Source organism: Lepisosteus platostomus, chromosome 11 (assembly GCF_059453375.1).
Source record: "Lepisosteus platostomus isolate fLepPlt1 chromosome 11, fLepPlt1.hap1, whole genome shotgun sequence".
NCBI classification, from domain to species: Eukaryota; Metazoa; Chordata; class Actinopteri; order Semionotiformes; family Lepisosteidae; genus Lepisosteus; species Lepisosteus platostomus.
This window is the reverse complement of record NC_142621.1, coordinates 20830316-20849587: the sequence shown is the minus strand read 5'-3', so window position 1 is coordinate 20849587 and position 19272 is coordinate 20830316. Positions and strand designations below refer to the sequence as shown.

At 39.9% G+C, this 19272-nt stretch overlaps 1 protein-coding gene across 6 annotated transcripts in view; it reads left to right on the top strand.

Moving 5' to 3' along the window:
* Window positions 1-18: 18 nt before the first annotated feature.
* Window positions 19-19272, top strand: part of LOC148652171 (putative oxidoreductase ZK1290.5) — a 77121-nt gene continuing 57867 nt past the window's right edge. For all 6 annotated transcript variants that reach the window (XR_015925245.1, XR_015925247.1, XM_088598856.1 and 3 more), the window contains exon 1: window positions 19-216. Coding sequence is in view for 4 of the 6 variants with exons in the window: in XM_088598856.1 (XP_088454982.1) it covers window positions 135-216 (82 nt within the window). In the remaining 2 variants the exon portion in view is untranslated. The remainder of the gene's footprint in view (window positions 217-19272) is intronic.

Here is a 19272-nt window from a genome sequence, read left to right as displayed (position 1 = left end):
GCCGCACTGTAATACGACCGCCGCAAACTCACTCGTTTTACGACGGTTTGCGACAATTCTATATTTCCACATCGTTAAAGAGCAGTGATTTGTAATTTTTAGGAGTTTAACTGGTTATGCACGCATGGTAAAGCATGACCGCCAAGGTTCCCTGGAAGCTTGTGTGTCCCACAGTCCCTCTCTCCAATGGTCTTGAGATTCCAATACTGGGTTTGGGTGAGTACAGTACAGACTGCTGTCAGTCACACACCGCTGCAAGTACAAAACAAAGTACAAAGTCCGTATTTTATACATTACACAAAGTTTGTAGTTTGGCGTTCTGTTTCTGTTAATTTAGCACGTGTGATCTTTTGTTATAACTACATTATGTCCAACTTTAATATTAAATTTAATGTTATATCAGTAAAAGGACAGTTAGAGAATGCTGTTATTTTTTAAATGGGAAATCGTTTTCTGATATGAAATAAGACAACTGTTGGTTAAATGTAGACATGATATTAGGAAAACATCTCTGATATCATAATAGCATTTATTGGTAGTCAAAGCTTAAGGACTATTTTCATATATTAAAGTACTCCCCAGCACAGCAAAGTTTGTCTCTTCATCTGACATGGGAAAAACCCTGCTGTTATGACATAAAAAGCATGGTTAGGAACTCTAAAATTATAACCTTAGAAATCTGAATGGCACATATTGTCTTTATGTTACTGTTTTATTAGGAAAATGTAGGCTTAGCAGACCTCAGCAGTTTTGACACACTTAATTAATGTAGTTTATGCTCAGCTGGGAGGAATGTAGCCGCTCAACAGCGGCATAGGAAAGTAAAACCAGGAAAATTAGCATTGTCAGTTGGTACTTATTGAAACATTTTAAGAATGTCTTATTTTTTTAATTACACCAGCCAACATCAACATCATCATCTAAAATCAGTGCTGATGAGTACAGCTTTAGGAAATCGTAAAATCCAAGACACCCTGACCTGTCACATCTATACAAAAGAAACAGGGAATGCACACAGAGGGGAGGTAAAATGGTTGTGCCAGGCCCACAAAATATGTTGCACTGAAATAAAAAAACATCTTGAACATTTTCTCTGTGAATAACTGTGTAATCAAAAAACCCGACTTCAGTGTTTGTTTCCCTATTATAAGAGAGAAAATTCATCAAAATATAATCCGTCATAGAAGAACGGATGTCTTTTCAAAGACCCAAAATACAGGGCCTCACTATTAGAGGTATAGATAGCGTAGTGTGCACAAGAAATAGGGATACAGTGTGTAGTGTGCTGCTTGCCTGGGTGTGGATTAAAACTGTACAAGTGTAACAGGTTGCACTTGAACCAGGGGGCACTGGTGTATGTGTTGAGTGGTAGACTAGTATTTAAAGTACACAACCGAAGGGCAGGATGCTCCCAACTGGCCAACTCAGATGAGATCAGGAAAGACCTGGACATCAAAAGAACAAGTTTAATGCAAAGAACACGTCTATTCTTAAATGATCAGAACTCAATTCTAGGAGAACTATATAAGGTAGTAAAAGCCAGAACAGAAGTGTACTACATTAATAGAAAACATTGTGAGTCATTGTGCGTGGAACACAGACAGGGCTGGGGGAGGATGGCAGGGCTGAGTATAAAATTATGGAGTGCACATGGTTCAGAAAGACAGGCAGGATGAATGGGTTGGTGGGATAGGTCTACAGTATATATCAAATATAACCTTCAGTAAAGAGACCAGAAGCATGAGGTTGTGGACATTTTGGAATCTATATGGGCTAAACTGGGAAATATAAACTCTAAGGGCTTAACTCTAAAGGAATAACCACTTTATTCCAGTCCTGTTTCTCTTCTCTCTGTCCCATTGTCCTCAATATAATACATGATCCTTGAGCACCGGCATTGTACCAACGGTCCTCAAAACTGCTGCTATTACCCCCGTGCCAAAGAAGCCTAACATGGCTCTCGACAATCTTAACAACTTCCGCCCCATCTCCAACTTACCCTTACTCTCTAAAATTCTAGAACGTGCTGTCACACTTCAGTTACATAACCACCTCATGACAAACAACCTTTTCGAACCCCTCCAATCTGGCTTCCGTCAACTTCACAGCACAGAAACCGCCCTAGTCAAAGTCAACAATGATCTCCTAATAGCTTCTGATTCTGGTTCTCTTTCCATACTCATCCTTCTTGATCTCAGTGCTGCCTTTGACACTGTTGACCATAACATCTTACTTTCTCGTCTCGAGACTGTTTGGAGTCTCTGACACTGCCCTCAAATGGTTTAAGTCTTACCTCACTGATCACTGTCACTTTGTCTCTCTCAATAGGTACAGGTCTGAAATTGGTCTTGTCAAGTCTGGTGTCCCCCAGGGCTCAATACTGGGCCCCTTGCTCTTCAGCATTTACATGTTCCCACTTGGTCAGCTTTTAAGATCACGTGGCCTCAGCTTTCATTTTTACGCTGGCGATACTCAAATATACATCCATACCAAACCCGACACTGATGTGGCTGTCTCTATTCTATCTAATTGCATCTCTGACATAAAAATTTGGATGACTCAAAACTTCCTTCATCTTAACTGTGACAAGACTGAAGTCATCCTTATTGGTACCCCCCATCAACTTCGTAAAGCCAGTCCTGTAACCCTATCTGTAGATGGCTCTGTACTTGAGCTTCAATCAAAATTGAAAAACCTTGGGGTTATATTCGATTCTGGCTTAACATTCGACCCACATGTACAGCATACTGTCAAAACATCTTTTTTTTCACCTTAGAAATATCGCAAGACTACGCCCTATGCTATCATTAACTGTGGCTGAAAAGCTGATCAACATATTTGTATTCTCTCGAATTGACTACTGCAATGCTCTACTCCCTGGGGTATCTAAATCTACTCTACACAAGCTGCAGTATGTCCAAAATTCAGCAGCCAGAATCCTGACCAGGTCTAGTGCAAGTGTTCACATTACTCCTATCCTGGAGTCCTTGCACTGGCTTCCGGTCAAATTCCGCGTAGACTTTAAAATCCTCATGCTCACCTATAAGGCTTTACATGGCTTGGCACCTCAATACCTGTCTGAACTTTTATCGCCCTACTCCCCACCTCGCAACCTCCGCTCTTCAAATTCTGCCCTCCTTACTGTCCCCCAAGCCCGTCTACATTGTATGGGCGACAGGGCCTTCTCCTGCTATGCCCCCAAGCTCTGGAACTCTTTGCCCAAGGATATCAGAGAGTCACCTTCTCTAAACTCCTTCAAATCCAGACTCAAAACCTTCTTCTTCAGAAAAGCCTTTACTTAACTGGTTCCATTCTTCGCCCATCTGCTCTTCTTAATACCACCTTCCACGGTCTCCTCTATTGTTATTGTTGTATTGTTGTAATTATAATTCTGTCCTATCTTGTGAAATCTTCTTATTTATTGTTGTAGTCTTCTTATTTATTGTTATTGTCATCCTGTAAAGCGCTTTGAGAAGCCACCTTTAAAGGCGCTATATAAAATAAAGTTTATTATTATTATTATTATTATTATTATTATTATTATAGACCATCTAATGTGGACATGTGCACAAATACCTCACTGTATGATGAGATTAGGAAGGAATGCAAATTGACATCATATTACTGGGAGATTTCAGTTTTCTACACGTAACTGATTTGGTTGCAATGGTTAATGATTGCTTCTGACTCAGGCTTTGTTTCAGACAGCATAAGTAGTTCCTATTTTTCAGAGTGTGCAATGGTCTAGCTGGGTGCTTTTCTACAGCTCACAGACTGAGGTTCTGGAAATGTGAATAGTTTTCCAGTCTGGCTGTGTTATTCCTTGTCCTTAGCCACAGAACCCTTTGCCAGCGATTCCTGCTCTACACATGAATAGCGGCTTGAAGGGGAAATTGTTCTGTTGCTTCTGAAAACAATGAAGTTACTTCGGAATCTCCTGGCAGCCCTGGAATTTGGAGTCTTTCATGGTCTGCTGAAATCCACTGCTTGATCTCTCTGACTGATTCAGCCTGAATAAGGAAAGCTCTCTCTTTGCTTTTCCTGTTAAAGACGTATTAGCAAGCCTTTAAACACATTAAAATGACATTGAACTGGGCCTCCCTGAATAATTTGTCTGCTCTGAGGATTATTTTGTTTTGAGATGTGACCTTATCTTTATTACTTACTTGATCTAAAACTAATAGCTCACAATGGGAATACACATTGCCTGAAACAAACTTGTCTTGGCCTGTTCTCAAATATAGGCCAAATGTTTAGCTTCATAAACTCCCTGGGCAGCAGAATGATTTATGGACACGCAGAGGTCTCTGTCTCCTGAGGGATTCAATCAGGATATTTTAAAATAAAGCTGAACAAAGTTTAAATAAAACTTAGTACAGATAGTACAAATATAACTGGCTGTTGGGATCACCAAAGGCATTTTGTTAGGCTTTGGTCCTCTCAGAAAGTCCACTGGGTGTCTTGCTTATTTTTAGAGTTCCCATGTGAGAAAAATTAGGGATGTATTTTTGCAGGATTTCACTCTTTGTCTGTGACCTTTTTATCCTTCTGCATTATTATAGGGACTGCAATCCACAGCAGTTTGGTCTTTAATCTGAAGTTAATTTTTTATCGATTAGGTAGATACAGTGAAGTAGGGCAAAAGCAGAACAAAGCATGAATCCACCTGTCAACTTGGAATGTGCAGGCCCTGTACTTTGGGCTGGGCTTCCAGTGAGCAGAAACAAGACCACCCTCTCTAGTAAAACTCAACCATCAAAGAATTTGTTAGTTGGATGGAGCTGTAGTGTGGACATTAGTGCTGCAACTTTACGGCTCCCCTGGCCTGGTTTTGATTCCACCCTGCGGCATCTTTTGTGTGGAGTTTGCATGCTCACCCCTGCTCATATGATAGGTTGATTGGCTGTGATAAATTTTCATTGCTTTAGCCAGCAGCATGGGACTCCTTCCTCAGTGATCCACCTTAACCGCAATTCAAACAGTCCATTGTCTGGTTCATTCCAAGCCTCTATTGTAGGGCTGAAGGTAGGAGGATCTGTGATAGTGTGCTGGTGTATCCTTATCATAATTTTAAGATTTTAAGGTACTTTAGAAACTCAGTAGTTAAAAGGCCACCTCCTATATTTTCAGGGCTTGAAAAATTAAAAAAGTTCAAAATAAACCTATTATGCAGTCTTTAATGGTTTAATGTTTTAATTGAGTGCTCAGGTTGAACAAAAGCCAGCATGTGTGGGGGGTCCCCAGAACCAGGACTGGGAACCTCTGCTGCAAAGCAGAGGTGTCCCACTCCATTTCTGAAGGGCTGCATTGCTAAAGGAATGCTGTTATATTGCTCCAGTTAAGCCAATTAGTTCATTCATCCATTTTAAATGATATGTTATTCCAGTACAGGGTGTAATTAGCTCAATTATATCGTTAAAAGTTGGGCTGAAAATAAATACCTCAGGGACAGGGTTGGAGAACTCCTGGCCTGCAGTATAACAGAGACTTTGGGAACATAGTGTCTACTAGTGTTGTGGTAATCTTGTGCTACAGAAAAGTCAATAATAAAGTTACATAAACAATTTGACAGTATGCATTGTTTATTGTGGACTTTTATTTCATTTGTATTTCATACATAGAGCAAATTTAGGCTACAAGCACAATGCAGTGCTCAGATAAGTTAGGAACAATGCCTTGTTAAGTCAGTTAAGTAGTTTTGATAGCAGAGAGAGAAAAAGCAGAGCTAAAGTTCTAAGTCTTTGATCATTTAATAATTTCTGTTTCTTGAAAATATATAGAACATCTCAGCTTCTAACCTGATAATGTGTAGAATTTAGTTGATTAAGTTCCAGTCACAGGAATTCTGTGAAGTTATTAACACAGGTACAAACACATTAAGGAGAATAGAGCAGGTGAGAAGAACGAGTCTATCAGGGGGGTTCAATGCAGCAGTAAGTCTTCCGTTGCAGAGAGCCTGAAGTTTCGTCTAGTATTTGTTCTGCTGCTTGTGGGGTGTTAATTGCTTAAATTAAGTAATTGTTTGCCTAATTAGAGCAGTCACACACTTTTCTGGGGTTTAAGGTTTTTCCAAGTGTTATTAATTCAGCCTATCTGAGCCATGACCATCAAACCCTCTACTACCTGACTTCATAGCACACAGTTGTTCCGTAGCATGTGTGTAGAAAACATGTAAGGTAGCCAGGAATTTGAATTCACTTCCTTTTCTGCTTTGTATAAAATCTAAGGCTGCTGTCAGAGCACCTCACTTTAATATAATGCATTATGCAGTCTGTTTTCTTTTTGTTAGATTTGATTAAAAGCTTCAGCCAAATGCATTAGCAAGTAATTATTGTTTGGAGTGCTCCTGCTGGAGAAATGGTCACACGGCTTCCATTAGCACAGGAAGTTTTATCTTGCTGGAATGTGTTGGCTTGGTTGTAACTGATCCCTCACATGTGCGACAAACAAAACTCAATGGGATGGCAGTTTGTCTAAGAGTGAGAGGAACCGCACGTTTCTGCATGATTAGTTAATTCATTTAAAATGAAATAAAAATGCAAAATAAGAAAGGATACAAAGCAAAACAAAGCCCAGAAGTGAATAATCGATCAAACACCGTGTTTATTAAATATATTGAGAAAGACAGATACATTAAAGATACAAGAAAAAGTATACAGTACATTATTTCAGTAAAATTCTTAGCACCGGTGATTACAATTCAATTAAATTCAATTTATTTTTATATAACGCCTTTCACCACAAGGTTGCCCTAAGGCACTTATTACCTTAACATTTTGATTCCACTTCAAGCTCTGGTTATTTACAGTGGATATCAAACGTCTATACACCCTTATTGAAGTTTCTAGCTTTTGTTGATATAGAGGCTGAAATCAAGACAAATCATGTCAGACCTTTTTTCACCTTTTATAAGATCTTGTAACCAACCATATTTAACTGAAAAACAAATGGATAATTTTAGGAAAAAATATTTAAAATAAATACGAATCTTTCAATGCCTTGGTTGCATAAGTGTGCACATCCTTTATAAAACCCCTTTATAAAGGGGGTTGTAACTGTGTTCGAATTTAACCAATCACATTCAGAATCATGTACAAAGGTAATTTGCCTTCGCATGACATTCGTTGAAGTGATTCTGATTAGCCCTAAAAAAATCAGCTGTTCCTGTAGGATTTCCCTGAAGGTTTCTTGGTTGTCTTGGATAGTGCAGAGATAACCATGTTCCACAAGGAGCTAACAGAAAATCTACAGGATCTTATTGTTGAAAGGTACAGACCAGGAGAGGGATATAAAAGAATTTTGAAGGCATTAAATATATAATGGATCACTGTGGAGACCATCATGTGAAGACCATCAAGAAGTGGAGGAAATCTGGCACCACAAGGACCGGGCAAGGAGAAAGCTCATCAGAGGGGCTACCAAGAGGCCATAATCTTAACGTAAACCTTAAAGGAGCTGCAGGAATGTATGGCAGTAACTGACCACTCCCTGCATATTACAATAATTTCACGTATTCTCCACAAGTCTTAGGTGTGGGGTAGGGTGGCAAGACGGAAGCCATTTCTCACAAAAAAGAACATTGAAGCCCATAAAAACTTTGCAAGAAGACACATTCAGTCTCCAAAACCATGTGGAAAAATGTCTTATGGTCTGATAAAACCAAGGTAGAAAAACACAAATTCCAAAACATGTATCTGATGCAAAGCCAACACAGCTCATGAACCAAAGAACACAGTACCTACTGTCAAGCTTGGTGATGGCGGCATCATGATATGGGGCTGCTTATCTTCAGCAGGGACAGTAGGTACTGTGTTCTTTGGTTGATGAGCCGTGTTGGAATGAAGAATGAAGTATTGAAGCTAAAGAAGAATTTCACCTTTCAACACAATAACGATCCTAAGCACACAGCCAGCTAAACCAAGGAAAAGCTTAAAAAAGGAAGATCAATGTCCTGGAATGACCCGGACCTCACTCCTATAGAAAATATATGGACTGACCTAAAGAGGGCTGTGCACAGGAGATCCACTAACAATTTGACTGAGCTCGAACTCTTCTGCAAAGAACAGCGGGATACAATTGCAGAATTCAGGTGTGCTGAGCTGATAGAGACCTATACAAGCAGACTTACTGTTGTAATCAAAGCAAAAGGTGCTTCCACAAAGTATTAGTTAACTTTGTGGAAGTTTTATTTTATTTTAAATTATTTTTCCTTAATTGATCCATTTGTTTTTCACTTAAATATTGTTGGTTACAAGATCTTATTAAAGGTGAAAAAAGGTCTGAAATGATTTGTCTTGATTTCAGCATTAACATCAACCAAAGCTGAAATTTCAATAATGGTGTGTAGACTTTTGATATACACAGTAGGTACCGATGTACTATACCCCTTTCTGTACTAGTACTCCTCACTGGGGGAAGGGGAAAGATTTTAAAAAATAATACCCAGTCTCCTTTAGTACGTTGGAGTACTTTTTCTTGCCCCAACAACCAAATATCAATAACAGCTTCCTGAGTCAGTCAGCCCATAGAAACCCTCAGCTATGTTGAAAGATTAATGAGCAGATTTTGAAGGTAAGAACAAACTGCACAGTTAATTCAACCTCGTGAAGAATACAGCTCTCAAAAGGCCTGTAGGACCACTAATAAAAACAAGCTTCAACAGGAGTGAAAATACGATCTAAAAAAAAATATTTGAAGAGAAAGAAGCCATGATTCAGTAAACATATTCCAATGATGACATTAATTGTAGTTTTTCTTCAAAGCTCAAAGCTGGTACTATGTATAGAGAGCAGTTGTGCAGGTGTTGTTTTTTCTGTGACCATTGATGTTTAGATGGAAAAAAATGAATTTTGGATTTCCAGAGGACAGGAGTTGGCAAGCATGAGGAGCTGCATGCATGTAATATTAACTTTCATTCATATGCTGATGACATGCAAATATGACACGCCAAATATACATTTTGTTTACACCTAACGACAACTCTTCTATTATCACTTCAGTTAATTGCATTAATGAAGTAAAGACATAAATGTGTGAAAACTTTTTGTTACTTAACTCTGATAAAACTGAGGTTCTGTTGTTTGGAGGAAACAATGCTGATAGAACTACTATAACTTCAGCACTTAACACAGAGGATTTAAAAATTTGCCTCAAAGACTCAGCACGTAACGCGTCATAGGCGTCATATTAGACACAAGGCTCTCATTTAACTCTCATGTTAAAACAGTATCTAAAACATGCGTCCTACAGTTAAGAAATATTGCAAAACTACGGCAGTTTCTCTCCACTCAAGGCACAGAGAAATTAATACATGCTCGTGTATATAGCAGGTTAGACTGCTGCAATGCCCTATTATCAGGGAGGACCCACCACTCTTTTAAGACCTTACAGCGAATTCAGAATGCAGCAGCTAGAATTGTTACTAGGAGCAGAAAGCACAACCATATAACCCCCATACTTAGCTCTCTTCATTGGCTTCCTGTCAGGTACAAGACGGACTTCAAAATCCTTCTACTTACAGTATAAGGCTCTCAGAGGTCAGTAAATTTCAGTATTCAGATCCAGACTGAAGACCTATTACTTCAGCCTAGCCCACTCACAACTTACATTATAGCCTGCTGTAACCATGGCTGCTGGTGCTGCTGTACATGCCATTGTGTATCTCTATGTTGGCCCACCAGGTAGATACATCTGTTCTGACCAAACTATCCTATTCTCCTCCCTACATGTCCGGATGGTGCCTGGGCTGGGTACCATCTGAGTTGGATGCTGCATCACTGCCAAGGATCCAAAAGGGTCATTGTGGATATAGCTGTCGTTTAGGAGGAATTTACTGGTCTACAGAGATCTGCATGGAGTACAAACACACAGAAGACATGATGGATGGATTAATACCCTCATCATTTTCCTTTTTAAGATTATGTAATGTTGGCATGCCCAAAGGGGTTGGGCAACCAGTTGACCTTGGACCCCTAGAGGTGTTTTCGCTCCTTACTAAGGAGATTTTGGTTCCTATCCTCCGTTGTCTTCTGGTCTTCTGTTCTGTATTGACAAAATGTATCGTCAATTGTATTGTTAAGCGCCTTGGGGCAGACTTGTTGTGAAAGGCACTATATAAAAATAAATTGAATTGAATTGATGTCCTAAGCTGAGCTAAAGAGGCTTATTAAGAGAAAAACTTGGATGTTTATCTTGACACATTATTTACGTTCTCTTGACAAAGTGGAGAAGCAAGTAGATTTATAATTAAAGGCATAGAATTTAAATCAAGGGGTGTTATGTTAAAACAGATATGCATAATACAGTAGTAAGATCTCATTTAGAATATTGTGTACATTTTTGGTCAACGTGTTATAGAAGATATATTGCTGCTTTGGAGTCTGTTCAGACAAGCACAACAAGATCCATTCTGGGGTTTAAAGGAATGTCCTACACTGACATAATGAAGGTACAGAACCTCTTTAGTCTTGATCAAAGAAGATTACAAGCAAAATTGATACAGGTATTCAAAATCCTTAAAGGAACTGACAAAGTCAACCAAATAGACTTCTTTAGAAAAAATACTGAAACATCAACCGGAGAATATAAGTGGTAACTAAGTGGAAGTGCATTTAAAATTGAGAAAGGAACAGTCTACCTAGCCATGTTATTGAACCCAAAACCCTGGCTTCCTTCAAATGTTCTCCTCTTGTTTCTAACCATTCTTATGTTCAAGAGTAGAGCAGGTGTGTGGTAGCATAGAAGTGAATTCTTTAAAGTGAGTGAGAGAAGAAAATACTTTGGAAAAGAACCTCACAGCAGTACTGGAATGGTTTATCAATTGGTAGAGTGACAGGAGTGGCAAAATAGGGCACTGCTTGACCTGTAGACTGCTAATGTTCCTGTGAACAAATAAAATTAAGTATTGAAAAATGCAAATACATTGCTATTTATGTACGTTGTTCTATATATTGTATACAATTGCTGTGTTTGTAATTATGTTCTGTCTGTTTTAGATATCACTACACTACCATCCCAATACAGAAAATCAAAGTTCAGAAGAAACAACACTGTGTCCAGAATTGTCAGACATTGGCAGTTACCGAATCCTAGATTCATGTTTTCCATTCAGGGCAGAGCTGGTTGAAAAACAGTCAGTCCGGGATCTGTTCCACATCTCTGACTGGACCTCAGGGGCTCTCCTGGGTGGGAATTACCTCCCCATTTAATATGAATTTTGTTTCTCGCTTTGCCATCTGATCTGTCTTTGTTTTGCCCTTTTCTGTTATGTTTACTGCAATCTTATTTTCTGAGAAATGTTGATGAACATTTTCCATCATGTTTCGTGCCTGTTTTTCAGGAGTAAAAACAAACTCCTCATGTAGCTAAGCATTGCAGTGGCCTACATGGACTCTCAAACTAACACCCTGAAAGATTCACTTTGCCTTTTGCACGCTCATTGTGTTGTTTGCTTCTTACGGGGAAAAAAAACAGGTGTAAATTAAATATATTGCTGTAGAGAACAACTGATGAATAAGGTCCTGTATGAGAGTGTACCTGCCAGACCAGTTCATACCCAATTCATCTATAAAATAGGAGATTTGTCCTTATGTTCCAGCACTTATATCTTGAAATACAGGAATAATGCACTAAAAACTCATTTGAAATAGATTAAACAAAGAGATTAGTTAGATTACTTTAATAAATTATAGAAAGATGTGGGCAAAGGTAACTTCACAAGGCATTTCAATGTTCTAAGAACAAGTGACCAGAAAAGTGACATGAATTGCTTTATTGAGTCTTTTTTTACAGACAAGAATGGTTGTCTCACTCTTTGTATTTGTGCAGTCAGTTTTTGTCTCCTCTCCTGGCTAGCTGTTGGAATTGTAGTGACATACAATGGGGTCCAGTGGTCTCAGGCTATGAACTCTTATGATGAAATGTCAGGTTCGGGTGCATGTGCGTGCTTTCCCCAGTTAAACATGGCAGACAGTGCTTTGCGGTGAGCATGTGTAATCTGATCGCAATAGAAAAGGCTGTTCCCCTCCTGTTGAGAGGTACTGTATAACTGTGCTCACTGGGTATCTCGTCAGACTCTGTGAAGCTGGAATTTGTGCTCAGAGAGATCTCCAGGTGAGCGACAGGGTTCAGACAAGGCCTGCCCTCTGTTAGGCTATTGCTACACTTGTAGTGTTGGAGCTTGACAGAGGGCTTTTCGTTTTTCGTATTTTTGCAGACTCACTCTTCCACTTGGGATAAAAAAAATATTGAAAATAAAGGAATAAAGGATCCCATCATGGCACCATGAAACCGCTTTCTTTAAGCCTCATGTGGATCCATTGCTTCCTGTACTTTGTAGGAACTCACATTTAGCTGCTGTAAAAGGATTTTTTCTTCCCTTTGAGCAGCAGACAAAAACAGCACAAGATCTTGGGAATGAGGCCAGCAGGCGAAAGTCTTTTGTGATTGCGACTCCTCACAGGCTCTGTGACAGCAGTGCCCTAAATGGTCCAGGCATCACCAACACAGGCCATTGTGCTCTGGCTTTGTGGGGGGTAGGGAGAGCAAAGACATGAACCCCCAGTGGAAAGATAATAAATCATTGCTCTCGCTAACACCTCAGCACTACCCCCTGGGATGAGGCTCTCATTTTTAGTTTGTTTCCCTGTGGGACTTGGGGAAAATAAAAGAGCAGATAATTCTCTGGGGGCAAACACACAATGGGAGTGGGACTATTCTCATCAAAAATCTACAGAGGAAGAATACTTATAGGAATGGGGTAGTGTAGCAGTCTGTAAAGTTTTCCTTCAGTTTAGCCCTTTTCGTAGTTAGTAGTAAATTTCCGATGATCTCATTTACTTTGTGTCCTGAAAGAAGCCAAGAACTCGGCCTCAACACCATTGCTGGGTGGCTTGTTCCTTACTCCCACAATACTTTAGGTAAAGTAGTGCACTTTATGGTTTTAAATGCACACCTTCATTTTAATCATTTAATTTAAATATCAAAAGTAGGTAACTCAATTGTTTTGAATTTGGGATTGTGTGTTCCTCACAGAGCTATCAAATGGATGTACAGTATAAATCCTTTAAAGCTACACTGTTACCGCGGTTTAAGTGTCAATTCAGGGTAAATACTCCATCAATGATGTGCAGGACTATACAGATCCTCTCGAGTCGACTATTAGCAGGGTCCAACAGGGGAAAGCGGAGCCAGGGCCTCTCAGCTCTTGACATGGCAGTGACTCCTGTAGCTGGCCGGGCACCTGCGGGCAGGAAGTGATGTCAGTGAGAGATGTTCCACTCTACCAATTGGCACTACCTCACCTGTCAGGCGGTAATGTGTCCACATCTTGTGTTCTATGGAATGGGACCTGGAATCATTGCCAGAGAGCCAACTGATATTTTTAAATTAGGAGGGTATATAAGAGAAAATAATTGGCAATTCAGATTTTTTTAGTGAAATGTATTTGTTCAGAAGGTTAGAAAGCAGATGTTTTTGCTTCCTTTTTGGAATTCACAGCAATGCATTGTAGCATGTGAAAACAGCACTGTCATTCTCTCAGTCTTAAGTCTCCTTTAGATTGTAACCTATAGACCACAACTTGCTGTAACAGTTTCCATTAAGTGTATTATGTTCTGTGGGAGGATACTGAAATTAAATTATTCTGGATGGACTAGTGGTGAACTAATAAACAATTTTTTTAAAACAATGTGCCACTTAAAGTACTTGCAGATGTTAAAAGAGCCTTTCACTTGTAAAACAGAAATTCAACACCAGCAATCTCTCTGTAGTTAGGGCTAGCAGAGCTATGTGTGGAATGTAGAGCATATTGGTCTTGTGTTTTTGTTTTTTTGTTGTTTGTGCTTCAGAGGGCAGATTTCCTGTGGTGCTAATTGGCCAAATAGGTTTTCACTGTCAGAGCTTTTTAATCCCTTTCTAATACTAGGCATTTCTTGTTTCAGATTTGATTTTCAAATAAATGGCTCTCGGTAGTTTCCTATTGTAAAGGTAATTATCTGAACTGCAGCCACTGTGGTTAAAACAGGCTGTGCTTGATTACTGTAGGTTGAGAGAGAGAGAGAGGAAAAAATATTCCCACCAGTGCAATCAAAAACAAGATGTCAGCAGCTTTAAGATTACTTTACAACATCGTGCTTGGTAAGGTCTTGTGGATTTTATTTGGTCTGAAAGGATTTTATCTGGAAGATCAAATCTTTTTTTCTCAAAAGACTAGCTTGGCCTTTGTTCTTAAAATGCCTGGTCTGCACTCAGGTGAGGCAAGATGAGATCTGAACCTAAGGATGAAGTACTAGACATCATTGTAGCTGCATAGTCCCTGTTGTGCAAATTCATCCAGCCTAGCCACTAGATTTGAGACTATTTTGCTCCCCATTCTTGCCCCATCTTGTCTCAGTGTGTCATAACAGAGGGTGAAAATAAAACTAGTTGCCACTTGTTTTTTTAGATAACATTGTGCCCAAGGACTTTTGTAGCGACAGTGTTTAAAAAATTGCACCACAGCATGATTTATTGAATTGTTAATAAGGAGGCGATCCTGGACAGTTGAGCTGGCTGAATGTTGTCTTCAAGCGGCGCAGACAGCCACAGACAGCCTCTGGTGTTTCTTTCTCCTCGTCTGCATGGGGGAGCAAGAGACTAGGAGAGGGTGAGCAGCAGACATGACAAGTCAGAGAGGCTGACCTTGAGAGGCCTGGCAGGGATGTATACATTGAACTGTTCTTCACTGACAGGCCAGGGCAGGAGAGCCTTCTTAATAAGGCTTGGCAATTTATCAGGAACTGTCACTGTTCTTGTTGCCATGTCCAAGGAATGCACTGAAGACAATGAGTGCAAATTTCACAACAACTGGAATCTAACCAGAGCTAGGGTCATTTCCTAACCAGGTTCTTCCTGGTTAACACTGTTTACGGAGCCGCGGAGACGTATGGACTGTTTTTGTTTCTCAGCGCGGAGAAGGGTGAGGAGGCGGGGGAAGGGTGGGTGGTAATTAAAAACTGCTTGTAAAACTGCCTTCCACTGGTGCTCCTCTGCAGTCCATAAAAAAGGAAAGTTCCAGTCACAAGACATTGTCCAGAATTGAATGGGTTTAGTGAACCCTGGAAATTGGATTTGATATATGCCAGAATATCTGCCTTTTCACTGCTGCAAGTTTCAATAAAGGAAAGCAGCAGTCCTTCACCACACGGTTTCTAGGAGACACCATCCGGCATAGCGTCTGAGAACTATTTGGTTGTTAATGAGAATGTTTCGCAGGATGGTGGGAAAATGCGAATGAGAAAGAGATTGTCTGTGATTTGGCCTGTTGTCCACCAGTGTCAGTGTGTGTGCATGCATGCGCACTTATAAGAGACAGGGTGTGTGTGAGGGTGGATGGGGGGGGGGGGGGGGTATTTGTTACCCAAATTGCCTAGTTGATGGCTCTGCCTGGATCACATTTCTTTATTAATTAATGTTTTTTTTTGTATAGCTATTCCAAATTCTCATCCCCATCCCCCACGTTTCCCTTTGATGCAAAATGGTATAGGCATGCCTTTCCATCAATTACAAAAGTAGAAAGAGTACAAGAATGTAGAAGAACTACATGTCAGAGGAGATCATCCACCTCATCTAGCTAATTTGATTGCAAGTAGCTACCTGAGCCAATGCTTTCACCAGCCATTTTGTTAAAGAATCCAGGTTCAACAACTTGAGTGGGCAGCTGGTTTCAGACCTCCACAAACCTTTGTGTAAAGTTGTGTAAACTGGTGCCTGCTGTTCTTAGTTTTGAATCTACTTCCACATGCATGTTTTCACTTTTGTCTTCTTGTTAGCATTACAGTGGTCATTCTAAAGATGTGCATTGGGTTGACTTCATCAATCTGTTTGACAATTTTGAATACTTCAGTAGGGTCTCTGTTCAAGGACTTTTCATAGGTAGCATCTTCAAGCTCAGTGAAGAAATTACATTTACTGTAAAATTAAAAATAATTCCCAAGAGAAAGCAGATGAGCCTAAGTTTATGCCAAGTGTCTTAACCCTTGAAGCAGGTGTGTCTTCTGTACTTCCTTTGAAACGAGACAAGGCACTGTAGTGCAGGCTTATAAGGTGTGAGGTAAGGGTGGTTATAGAGTTTTCATAAGAATCTGCACAGTTAATGTCAGTGAAGAGTTGGGACATTTCTTTTTAGGGCTTAATAAAACTTATTAATGAAAACATTAGCTGTGGTTTGAGTGGTAAACAGTCATTTGCATATGAAGTTTAAATGTTTTGTTTCGTGCACTCCTAATTGATTCCATATTATTTAATTGATTGTTGTTGAAAATGATTATGTAAGCGCTCTGTAGTCTTCTGCTTGCTGTGCAGTGAGGTGGCCAGCAATGGCCGGGCTCTGTCTCTTGCAAGGGGCTTTGTCTGTGACCAGTCAGCCATCACAGATATTCCAGAGTATGTTCCCGCCAGACTATCCAATGGACATTAACTGTTTATCTCTGTGTCCTGCTCCATCAAGAAAGCTGGAGGGAGGGTGAGTGGAAAAGTTGTGAGACATTGTGATTCAACAAACGTGCTCCTTACAAAAAAGCACAAATTGGTAACTCGGGGAGATATACAAATAACTAGAAAAATAATTTCCTGAAAACCTGGAACATTTTAAATACAAAAATGAAACCACTGGACCAGTAATTTATATTTATTCCCTTTTTCAAAGCAATACAAACCAAAGAAGAACCAAGTCAAAATTCAGTTGTGAAAAAGTGAAATTAGCGGACATTAAAGACTACAAATTCCTCAGTCAGTCTGCAAGAGCTGAGAAAGATGTTGTAGGTTGTCAAATAGTTCCTGAAACACAACAAAGTGAATCTACAAGGTTCTTTATTCAGACTGCTCAGTTAAGTATAAAATTTTAGGTATTACTCTTGTTCCAGGAGTAAGGTTTAACAGCACACATTTTCTCAAGTGACGACAAATAGGACCTCAGTTACCGAGGCTAAGTGCTGTTAGCTGTTATCTAAGTGAGTAGCAGTGCTGGAGTTTTAAAACAAATCAGTGGGGCAGTCCTTAGGTCTAATGAATTGCAGTCTGGAGGGGAGAGTTGTCCCCTATGAAGTCACATCTGGACAACGGGGGGCCCTGTCCTCAGGACTGAAAATTGAGCCTGCTGAAGCATATTGTTGCACACTTTTTTTTATTGAAAGGAATGATGTTTTTGCTGAGGTATACAGAAGGGAAATCATATGTCTATAAATATAGATCTTGTAAAAAGGGCCACCCTTTCACTCATTTTGAGCCTAGTCAAGCCGTAAGCTGAGGAAAGTGGTCCTGGAGTATCATTAGCACTTGAATACTGGCTTTTATTACTGAACTCAACGTTGAGTAAGAATCAGAATTTAATCTAAACCATTGCTCTTCCAAACATGCATTTCTTACAGTAATTAACAAGCTCAGCAGAACTGTAAAAAGGAAGAATTATATTCTTTAAAATTTTCCAAAGTTATGTGAGATGTTTTATGACATTATGGAATCAGAATAAGAAAAAAAGATTCTAGAAATATTTACATTTATTTATCCAGCCACCCATTTTCTAACCGTTTTTCCCAGTACAGGGCTGGGGGGGAGCTGGAGCCTATCCGGGAAAGCAACAAGGCAGGGTACACCCTGGATGGGGTGCCAGTCCATCACAGTGCAGGCAGACACAAACCCACAAACTCACACCAGGGCCTGTGTTCCTAGAAGCCAATTAACCTACCAGTATATTTTTGGACTGTGGGAGAAAACTGGAGCATCTGGAACAAACCCACGCAAACACTTGGAGAACATACAAAATCTGCGCACATAGCAGCTCAGGTCCAGAGTTACACCCAGAGCTCAAGCATTCTTTCATTCATTTATTCATTCAGTTATTTCTGCAGTGTCTCACCTGGGATTTGAACCCACAGCCTTACAGTTACACGTTCCAAATACCACTCACTGCCGCTCTTTATACTGCACAGAATCCAGAAGCTTATTGCATACTAATTCCATTTTTTCTGTTACAGGTTTGTGAACCTGTTTTATACCATATACAGTATAAACTATACCAATGGCAAGCTGGAGAAAAATTGTGAAATGAATCAGAGAAATGTACTACATACTAGTGACATGACAGAACTTTTTGGATGCTTGCTTAGGAGAATTAAAATATTAGCTGGTTAGCCAAAAATAATAATAGCACTTCTGGTGTGTCTTTCCCAGTCCGTCAGAGGCGTGTAGCTGAGGGTAGGGGCGTTGGAGAGGTTAGAAATGAGGTCATTTGGCCCATCTGGTAATTGTACTGGTTTATTTTTGCGCATCAAGTTCTGCCCTGTCTCACAAACTCCTAGAAAACAAATCAGTCTGGTAGGAAGCTTTCTAACCAGTACACCCACACTGTCGTTCACAATTCTTTCCCGCTGTGATTCCTGAGAAGACAGCTCTATCAAAATGTGCGGTTCAGTATGTTCACTATTGATTTAAAACTTTGTAAGATATATTTTGTCTGCATGGAATGTAACTTTGGCTTTCGTTCTCTCAGTTTTCTTTTGTGTAATATGTGATTCTAAATCGACTTTCTGGTCCACACACTAGCGGGGAGTCTAGCATGCCTTGTGTTTTAATTGGTTGATTTTATCTCTAATTCTGAAACTTTGTTTTGGTTTATAGCATTTCTTATGCACCATCTAATTATAACTTATTTGTGGTCAAGGTGAAACTTCATGTAATAGTCTCTTTGCAAAGCGGCATGGCTCTGCCTTCCTGTTTAATGACATTTCAATTCGATGCTTTACTGCACCAGGGTTCAGCGTTCAATAATTGCAGAAGTTATACAGAAAGTGCAAGAAGATCCTGTGTGCTACTGCTGCTTTGGAGCGTATACTCCACCTGGCGTCTGTATTCTTTTTGCTAGTGATGTTCAGTCCACTGTACTGGAGTGTACTAAAAACATAAGGAAGGAGAAGAAGCCATTTGGCCCGTCTAGCCCATTTGGGAGTTAGGAGCTAATAGATCTAACACTCTCTTCCAGCTGTTTCTTGAGCTAGGGTATCAACTTGAACAACATGCCTGGATAGCTTGTTCCATACTCCCACAACCTTGTTTTGTAAAGAAGTGCCTCCTGTTCTGGATTTAAAATGCATTTCCACATAGTTTCCACTTGTGGCTTCTGGTTCATGTTTCACTGCTCACTGAAGAAGTCTGCTGGGTCGTCTTTGTTGTTCCCGATGAGGATTTTAAATACTTGGTCAGGTCTGCACTTAGGCTGGAAGGACTGAACCTTTTTCA